Source organism: Taurulus bubalis, assembly GCF_910589615.1.
Source record: "Taurulus bubalis genome assembly, chromosome: 15".
In the NCBI taxonomy this organism is placed as follows: domain Eukaryota; kingdom Metazoa; phylum Chordata; class Actinopteri; order Perciformes; family Cottidae; genus Taurulus; species Taurulus bubalis.
The window spans coordinates 9,915,808-9,925,627 of NC_136603.1; the positions used below are offsets into that span (position 1 = coordinate 9,915,808).

The following is a 9,820-nucleotide window of genomic DNA, read 5'->3' on the forward strand; positions in this document are numbered from 1 at the left end:
CGGTCACCCTATTTTTGGGGGTGAACTGGCCTTTCCAGTTATTGCTGCTGGAAGCAATAACATTCTTGTTGATCAAAAACACTGCAGGCCTAATTTTAATAAAGTACGGAAAAGATTTTACAACACTACCAGACAGGGATTCATTTCAACCCCTCCCAGATGGCGTTGTGGTGACTGCTTGAGGTCCTGCAGCACCATCTTCTGGTCCCTCTCTATCTATCCATTCCATAACCTTTATTCACTGAGAGCTTGCTGAGCATGCATGCTCATCCAGTACAACATTACACATTCACTTTGCCAGTTAAATCTGTTTCAACAGACCAGCAAACTTGCACAAAGCAAACTTTCCAACCTCCGTTGACTTTTCTTTCAGCGCAAGTCAGTTGCTACCTCGTTGAAATCTCTGCACAGTTTTTACACTTCCTTTTCTCCTCCCCAGGGGGCGGTAATGTGCGTATAGAGACAGTAAAGTTGGACTTCAAAGACAAAGCCCAAGCCAAGGTGGGTTCCCTGGATAATGCTCAGCAAACTCCTGGGGGTGTCACGGTGAGTGTCAGTTCCATCCAACCAATCCATGATTCAAAGGAACACAAGCTTTTGAGAGATTGACCTACTAGTAAATGTATGTATATTATTGTATATGTATATATATATATATATATTACATATGTGTAATTCTAATCATTGTAATCTTGAAAGATATATACTTAATCTGATCTACTATCGGGTTAAACTGTTGTAAATTGCAATAAAAGTGGATTAAGTATGCATGGAATATATACAAAAAAATGTGTTTACAACAAGCCAATCTTCCAAAAACTTGTTGTCCTTTATCTGTGATGGTTGCAGTAAAGGTATAGTGTTCACCACTGTCAATAAGTAATGGTGAGGTGAATCCAAACATTCAGATTCATCAAATATTCAGTTTCTGGTTTTGAAGTCAACACAGGATTTAGAGCAACAGCCTCTGAGTAAAGTTGAGAAAACTTCTCTTAAATTAAACATTTAAGAGTTGTTATATTTGCTATCTAAAGCTAAAACCCACTAAGATACAATGCACAACATAATTACAATTCTACATTATATGAAATGATTGATTTTCTTCTTCCCATTCACATCTTTCACCACCTGCCTCTGATAGATTGAGAGTCACAGGCAGATTATTCGCGACCACTCCAAGCCAAGGGCAGAGACCGGAGCTGAGGTCACTGTCCAGTCGCCAGGCCTGGTGTCCCCCCAGCGCCACCGGGACAGCAACCTGTCATCCTCCGGCAGTCTCAATGTGCTGGAGTCACCGCAGTTAGCAACCCTGGCTGAGGATGTCACTGCAGCTCTGGCCAAGCAGGGTTTGTGAACACTGGTTCTCTGGATCCCTGATCTGCACCCCTGGACATCCTCGCCATGATCTCTCAAACTTTTCTGCCCACTCCTGCCACCCTGAGGCCAACCTCAGCTTAACCACAGCCTCTAAACATCTCCACTTCAAGATCCATCACTCAACTATAAGTATAGACTCGAATTAGGAGCTACTGTAAAATCTTCTTGATTTTCCAAAAATGTGCTATTTCTGATTAATTCTGTTGGCCTCTCTCTCTTTTTGAATGATGTTGCATACAGTAGAATAGTTCAGTCTAAGCACTGGTCCTAGGTTTAGTGGTACATACAAAGTTGTGGACCAGGTATTGGTTTAACTGGTCCTGGATCAGTGTTTTGAAGAAGCTACAGCCTTTTTTCTACATTAAGTAAGAAGTAATGTAGCCAGCACACTATGCAGCACGTGTTGTTGCTCAGTAAACGTGCATGGACACCAAAACCCCCTAACAAGCCAAGCATCCTTACTGCAAGTCATTTTTGTCATCCAATATATAATATATTTAACAAATATATATAGAAACATGTATAAAAATCAAAGTTCTTTGCCATCTACATGTCCTAAAAACATTTTAAAAGGAAGCGACAATATGGCTATAAAATGACATGTAAAATTGCATTACTGCAAGAACTAGGTCATGTTATGACGAGCATGTATCGATTCTAATATTAAAAGAGGCTATTTTGTAATCGAAAAAAAAAAACGATTTTAGTATGTTATTTCCTCAATTATTGGATAAAGATTAAACAAGTTCATGTTTTGTAGTTATTAGTTGTTTACAGTGTAATGCTTGGTGACAGTGTCAGACAGCTGATTTGGTGTTGCTAAGGAATGCATCTCAGTCCTGTTGAAGAGCATCACACAGTTGTTCCTGCTCAGTAGTTCAATATAGACACCAGTTAAAACATCTGAACGGTATTAAACACTGGAGCTAATTCCACAAACCTAAAGCTAAAAGTATCTTGTCTTTAGAGCTGCAGATATTGAACTCGCGTCAATGAACAGTACAGACGTTCCTCTGCTAACAGGCTGACGTTGCACCGCAGCGGATGACGCTACGAATGCAACCTGAGATTTAGCAGAAGATGCAGCTAAAATCTGTCTGTGTGTGCGTTTGGTGCCGATCCCATGCCGTTTTACAACATATGCTACCGTATCTGGATGTTTTGTTGCAATATGTGGGAGATGAAAGCGGGGAAAAAAATATTTTGAAAAATCCATTAAAAAGACAATTCAAGGCGTAAAACAAACCGGCCGAGGGAACTCGGATCTTGTTACATCTGTTCGGAAAAAAAGTGTTTGGGTGATCTAGTTTCTTTTTCAGACACCATTTGTTGTGTATCCTGCCTCCTGCCCAACTACTGCCCCCACCTGCGATTGTTTGTTTGCTTCTGTGTTTTTTCTGCATACCCCATCTCTGTGTGCCCCTTCCCACCTCCTGCTCCACCCCCAGCAACTGTAAATGTATTTAAAAGGTCAAGTAGATGTACGCAGTTTTTCTCTTGTTGATATGACACAAGTTACAATAATTAATGACAATAAAAACGACAAAAAGTGAAACTGGCGTGCTGTTTTCTATTACAAGACATTAACGATCAGAAGTTACATTTTTTTAAAGTCCTTTATTTGCTTTCTTGTTCAGAGTCAGATGAGACGATCTCTCTAATCGATACACTCATTGTTCGCGTATTTCCAGGAATATCAAACTATTCCTTTAACATGCATCTGCCTGAATTAATTATGCAAAGGATTTGCATCAAATAAATCAGACATTTGGAAATAAAATGGGAGTTTGTGAAAGGTTTATTGTGGCAGAGGATACAATAAGTTAAGACCTAGGGATGGGTTGGGTAAGGAGTGGATTCATTTTGATGGCCAGTCCTGGGCCAAACCTTTGGGTCACTTCACTGGCAGATGGAGAGCCGATCAGACTGCAAATGAAAGGAGGGGGTGGTCATCATTATCCCACCTTCCCCTCCATCACTGCTCCACTTTAGAAAACCAGTGACGATAGAAATCCCCAATGAGACACAGTGACTTGTGTGAAGATTAGGAAATCTCATGGGTAATCAGGACGGCTGGCCGAACAGCAGGAGAAAGAGGAGGAGGAGAGAAAAAAAGCACCAGTTTGAAAAAAAGAAGAAAAAAAAGTGTAGACCAAAACAAAAGGGTTCAGGAAATGACATCTCATAGTCCTTTGTTCCCCCACTTCCTCAGGTGACACAGGAAACAGCGAGTGGATGTCGCGACACCATGGGGTCTGCACATACACGATGCTCACCACCGCAGTGGCAGGTCCTTACACAGACATGATGTGCTTGACAAAGGCTGCAGATGAGGACCAGGGCAGCACAGGGAGGAAAGAAGAGAGGGGAAATGAATGAGCAAAGAGAAGGATAAATACATCATCCAATAAATTAAGTGAAAGGATTTGTTTGAAATGACCACAGCTATAAATAACATTAAACACTTTATATAGACCACAGCCAGTGCAATGTGTTTGGTCTGGTTTATGCACCATACAAAATACAGTATATTCACTTGATTAGAATATCTATCAATGTCTGAGTATTGAAAAGTATTGAAAGGATCTCAGCATCTTTCCTTATCTTATGGTTATTTTATTCAAATAATAGAAAGCTCTCTCCAGAGCCAAAGCAGATTAAGACTGATATCATACGATTAAGATGAGCTTCAAGGTGAAACGGGAACTCATAATGTGGTACGTTGAGGCTCACCCTCGTAATTGATACAGCCGTTCTCGTCCTCCTGTCCTGCCATGAGAGCGTCAATCTCAACCTCAGTCATCTTCTCTCCTGTAGGGGGAGGCAGAGCACAACCAGTATTACTAACATGCACAGACACACACAGACACACACACACACACACACACACATACACACATAGAGAGAGATACAGCAGTGCCCTTGGCCTGACTCACCCAGTGTTGACAGAACAATGCGCAGCTCAGCACCCATCACTGTGCCGTTGCCCTCCTTGTCGAAGACGCGCAGACCCTCAACGTAGTCATCGTATGCCGCCTTGTTTGGGTTGTTGATGATGGACTGGAGCATGGGCAGGAAACCCTCGAACTCTACTCTCTTGGCGGTCATGTCTGCATGAACGGAGCGAGAAATGGCACAATGTCAGTTCCAAGGTGAACAAGCCAGGCAGGTTGACAAAATCGTTGTCAAGACATTTTCAGCATCAATTATGTATATATATACCCCCCTTTCTACTACAGGTGCTACTTCTTGACAGACGTTTAGACAGTTTGCATAGATACATGTTTTGTATTTTAGTGTATTTCTCACCTATGTATAATCCTAATGTATGTTTGTGATTGTGCCACATTGCAGAGTGAGGTAGAGCACTGGTTCTGTCAGTAATGATTGAGCATCATGGTGCTATTTTGGTTTAAAGGTTACAGAGATTTACACCCATCTGTCTGCACAGACCAGTTCAAAGAGAAGAACATGAGAAGAACAATTCTTCGCGTTTTTTATGATATTATCAAGCCAAATGTGTGATTAAAAACCTGACTAAATATACAGTTTAAGGTGCAACACCAGACCAAGGCTTTGTTGCACTGACATTTAAGGGATGAAATGACCTGACCTTACTAAACATATATACGATGTGCACAGGTGTTCACTCAGCTATAATGTTGCATTGTATAGTGTACGTATATCATAGTGGTGAACTTCTTAATCTGTCCTGGCTCTATGGGTCTAGATGCATTTTACAGTTTATTCAAAGATGGAGATTTTGCGACTTCTGTATTTGCTTCATTTTTGTGGCAGATCATGTGTTTTCTCTCTAGCTATAAAAATACATTTCTAAGGAGAAAACAAAACTGCTGATTTGACTAAACACAACTGATTGCAGCCATAACATTTGCTACTGATAATGTCCTCCTCTTAATACATACCCACTTTAAAGTTTCATCGCAAACACTGTGCCCCCACCATGAACACCAGAAATGAATAAAAAACTAAAATTGGTTAGTGCACACACTCTAAACATCACCTCAGACAAATCTACCCTTTGAACAACTACAACATGTACTATATACTGTTCTAATGTTTATTTGAAAGGGCTGCTAGTAATTACTATCAAGCACACTGATGCCATACAAAAAACATACACAATTATAAATGTGATCCTTATTATGTCTGCAGTAGCCTTTCAGTCCAAAGAATAATTTAAGTATTGGGTTATTAGATTGTTTAAGGAAATATTTGTATCAAATTCACATATAACAAGTAGGAAACATCTCAAGAATATCTTCAAAACTTTTAATCCATAAAACCCTAACATAAAGACAGACAACTAATTCAGTGACAGAGCAAATGCTGTAAATATCTCTTACCATCAGCGGAGGGGTTTCCCAGCAGACTGTTGACCTCCTTGTTGGTGGGGTTCTGTCCCAGAGCGCGCATGATGTCAGCGATCTGGTTGTAAGCCACCTTGTTGTCGCCCACCCTGTCGAACAGACCAAAGGCCTCCCTGTAGTCTGCAGAGTGGAGGAGAGGAGGATACCATCACCTTCATGAATCCAGTATTCATGAACTGGTTTCTGTTTGTCAGGTACTCAGTGGGTACGCAGTGGGCGTGAGACTGCTTGCTGCATCTTGTGATGTCATACTTTTGTACAATATCATTTTTTGTATTAATATTGCTTGAGGGACTTTACATTATTCAGCGGCATTTTACATTTAAAGTTAATCTTGAGAAACTAGCAAGAGTAGACTAGATAAAAACAATTAAAACATTATCCAACCAAAATATCAGTGTTGGCAACTCCTGAAGCTCCAAAAGTCTCTAAATGTAGCAAGAAATTTGCCGAGGCGGTAACATTGACAGCCCGTCCCATCAGTCCTCCCCCAAAATTATCAGAATTAACGTAAACAACGAACATAGCTATTGATTGTACGAACAGGTGTAAAGCTAGCAGCTGTGGAAGACTCTGCTAACGAGCAATGAGTACACAGAATATGTGCAGGCGGGTAGGTAGACAGGCAGGCAGCTCCTCCAATCAGTGAAATGATTAGACGGGCTAATTACAGTCCTGTGACGGCCACAAATACCAGATTTATTTTTCCTTTTTTTTGTCAGAGCTTTTGGATGCTGACAGGATGATATGAGAATTCAAGAACAATATCAACTATGTTTTTGTACAGAATATTACCAACCCTGCCTTTAATTTAATTCCATAATCTTGACTTGTTGTTATTATACAAACACACACACACACACACACACACACACACACACACACACACACACACACACACACACATACACACATATTGTCCTGCTAATTCATATCATGTTGAGGTTTATAGGGCCAGTGCTTCGTGTTTGGCTGCAGCAGTGAGGTGGAAGATTGCAACCAACTGAAACTTCTCTCGTGTACCAAGAGTAGAGGGGAACTACGGAGGCCGATGCCCAATTTAGAAATTAAATTGATTTAAAATAAATGTATGTGTTCTGTTTTACATTCAATATAAATCTCAGCATGTTCCGTTGTCTGTGTGAAACGTGTTTTTCCCACAATAGGAGACAGTGGTTGCATTTCACTAGTAGCTGTGGCTGTTGTACACCTGCCAGCAGGTGGAAGCAGCTTGTCTGCAAACTAACAAAGGAAAAATACAACAAGGGCAATTTATAACAAGGGCAATATGTCTCTATAGATTGTGGAATTATGGACTGACTCCTGCCCAACTCTGTCACCACTTACTATTTCTATCGCAGCTGTCTCTCTCTCTCTCTCTCTGCAGCGCGATGGGCTCTTTTAAAAGGCCACCTTGAAATTGACAAACATAGCTGAGAATATGAGCCCCCTCCTTTTAAAGGCAAGGCTCTCTGTGGGGGAGCTGAGTAAAAGTAGGGAATGCTGACTGCAGTGTTACAAGCAGCCGATCAGACGACAGGTCTGGTCAGGTGGTGCCCTGTCAGGTCGCATGGAACCAAGAGCGTGTAGGGTATTTTTCAGTGGTGTACAACTGTGGTTTATATGTTAAGTCTGAATGTTTTTTTAGTTTTTTTTTTACTTGAAACCAGCTAATTTAATGTATTTATGTTCTCCTCTCTTGATGGTGACAATATGCACAATCAGCTTGTGTTTGTTTGGAATGAAGCCCTCCTGATGTTTTGCACTGGATGCATAATACATTACTTTTAATGCACTATTGCTTGCAAAATGTTGCTTTGACAACCGCTGACAATGACTTGATTAGCACTTTGTTTTATATAACTAGGCATCCAGCCAATAAACTATGATTTCTTTTTTTTAAAGGACCACCATGTTGGGGATGCTTTATTTGTGGTGTATCCATTTGAGTTGTTATCTGTTTCAACCAAAAAATGACAAACAACAAAACATCTCCATCATCTCCATTGTTTTACTCTCAAATGTAAATTATGGCTTGTCTAATTGTCCAGACAGCTGGCCAAGAGGAAAATAAGGGAAGGAAGTATTGAGTTTTATGGGCTGTTTGTTGTGTCATGGTAGCAGGTTGTAAAATGAGGCGTACTTACCATCAATCTGGTCTGGACTGAATTCCACCTAGAGGCCAATACAAAGCAGCCATATTAGTATAACACATACAAATGCGAGAGTTTTAACATGCCATCGAATCAGCAACACAACCACAGGCATTCACACTTAATATAGACTAATTAATAAGGTCTACATGGGGATTAAACTAGTCTCTCTGCCCAAATTAACTTCACATGGTGGCATCCGATCTGCAGAGGTCCATCTTTAGCTCCATTGACATGTCCACATTTGGTGTCTCCCTGCATAGACATCAACCACTCTGTTAGTCCAATCCCAAGAGCCGGGAGGGGGCGTGGTCTAAATCATGAGCTGTCCAAGGTTCCAGTCCTTCGCCTCAGTCATCTGAAGTCCTCTAAACCGGCTGCTGCTCTCACGTACTTAATCTTAACTGTGCAGCTTCTCATAAATACATAAATGTGTTGATTCCAGTTGGATTATTTTTTTTACCTGGCCATTGTCAAGGTGATAATGGATGTGCATTAAACCCAAAACCCCAGTTCAAGTTAGATTTGAATTAACCACAACCACCAATCCTTTACGAGGATATGGTGTACAATTAAGGTGTAATGCAAATTTACGTTGACACCTATGATCAAAGTAGACCTCTGTTATGTCCCTCCTTCAAATGTGTTAAATACAAATTAAAACAATTAAAACATCTTGGTTTGTCTGGGCTCCCCCCTCAAGAACCCTTCTAGGAACCACTGAAGTCGGTCTACTGTTGTCATGCAACTCTTGCAAAAGTCAAATCCCAGCTCTCCCCGAGCAGCCACCATCCTATATCTCCTACTGCAGGAGGCGACATGCGTTCACGGTCATCGTACCTTGACGGCGGACAGGTCGATGGCGGCGGGCTTTGGGGGCTCGGGCGCTGGCTCTGGTGCCGGTGCAGGTGCAGGTTCGGCCTTCTTGGCGGGAGCCTTAACGTCCTTCTTCGGTGCCATTTCAAGCTGATGGTGGATGAACTTTGTTCCTGAAGCTCAGACAATTCCCGGTTCGGATGACAACACAAGGTAGCACAGAGTGGAGTGGACTCGGAGCAAGGTATCACCTCTAGGGCGTATATATATGAGGCTATTTTTCCTCTTGACCCCCGTCAACGTTGTCCCTGTGTGAGGAGATTGGACGGCGGTGGAAGGGGTGTGCGACTTCTCTAAACATGGAATAGAGGGGCTGCGGCCCAGAACGAACGTGTTTATTTACGCCACATATATATATATATATATATATATATATATATATATATATATATATATATATATATATATATATATATATATATATATATAATTAAAAACGAAAACACTGGGGGGGAAGGTTCCCTGGGGACGTCCGATTTTCTGCGCACCACACGTCAACAGTTCCACTTTTACGACGTTAAAAGACAAATGAAGTTGAGCCCCATTTCATCCTCTGTAATCTGATGGGATAGATAACACTAATCTGTAATAGCCCCTCATAGTAAACGAATCAATAAAGCCTTTAATTTAATGAGCACTGAAAAGGGGAGAAAGAGTGCACTACAAAGTGAAGACCAGATCGCGTGTGGAGTTGCTCAACTTACTCGTTCCGGTAAACACCAGTCCGTGTCAGGTAGACATGTGTGTTTCAATGAATGGTCAGGAAGAAGATACTGGAAATAAGGCGAGGAGGGTTTCCAAAAAAAGAGAAAAAAGTCCCTGGTCATAATTATGCCATAATCATAAAAACTATAATCAGTGCAGATCTGGCATGTATTGTAGTTTAACTTTATTTTGTTTGATCCTCCTTTATCCGTTAAGCCAGATCTGCAGGAAGCATGTCTCACTTTGACAGTTACAGCAGTTTTAAAAAGTCAAAATGCCAATGTCATTTGACTTTGTTCACCGTAATATTATTGATGT

At 41.1% G+C, this 9,820-nt stretch overlaps 2 protein-coding genes across 2 annotated transcripts in view; one reads left to right on the top strand and one right to left on the bottom strand.

Moving 5' to 3' along the window:
- Positions 1 to 1,354, top strand: part of map2 (microtubule-associated protein 2) — a gene marked incomplete at both ends in the record, with an annotated part of 34,369 nt that extends 33,015 nt beyond the window's left edge. The window contains 2 exons of the mRNA XM_079230772.1: positions 440 to 546; positions 1,142 to 1,354. Of these exons, the coding sequence (XP_079086898.1) occupies positions 440 to 546; positions 1,142 to 1,354 (320 nt within the window). The remainder of the gene's footprint in view (positions 1 to 439; positions 547 to 1,141) is intronic.
- Positions 1,355 to 3,152: 1,798 nt separating this feature from the next.
- On the bottom strand, positions 3,153 to 8,966 carry myl1 (myosin, light chain 1, alkali; skeletal, fast). The gene is made up of 6 exons (XM_079231427.1): positions 8,762 to 8,966; positions 7,916 to 7,943; positions 5,745 to 5,888; positions 4,314 to 4,487; positions 4,111 to 4,188; positions 3,153 to 3,700 (listed from the first exon to the last, which is right to left on the bottom strand). The coding sequence occupies exons 1-6, from the start codon at positions 8,879 to 8,881 to the stop codon at positions 3,672 to 3,674; spliced, it is 573 nt and encodes a 190-aa protein (XP_079087553.1). The 5' UTR covers positions 8,882 to 8,966; the 3' UTR covers positions 3,153 to 3,671.
- Between the last annotated feature and the right edge of the window lie 854 nt (positions 8,967 to 9,820).

Bases quoted from the DNA above. Each gene is read 5' to 3' on its own strand.
- myl1 (XM_079231427.1), bottom strand. From the start codon at position 8,881: ATGGCACCGAAGAAGGACGTTAAGGCTCCCGCCAAGAAGGCCGAACCT. The intron at 5,889-7,915 runs GTAAGTACGCCT...TCCACTCTGCAG, and splicing joins CAGTCCAGACCAGATTGATG to ACTACAGGGAGGCCTTTGGT. The intron at 3,701-4,110 runs GTGAGCCTCAAC...CCTCATCTGCAG, and splicing joins CGGCTGTATCAATTACGAGG to CCTTTGTCAAGCACATCATG.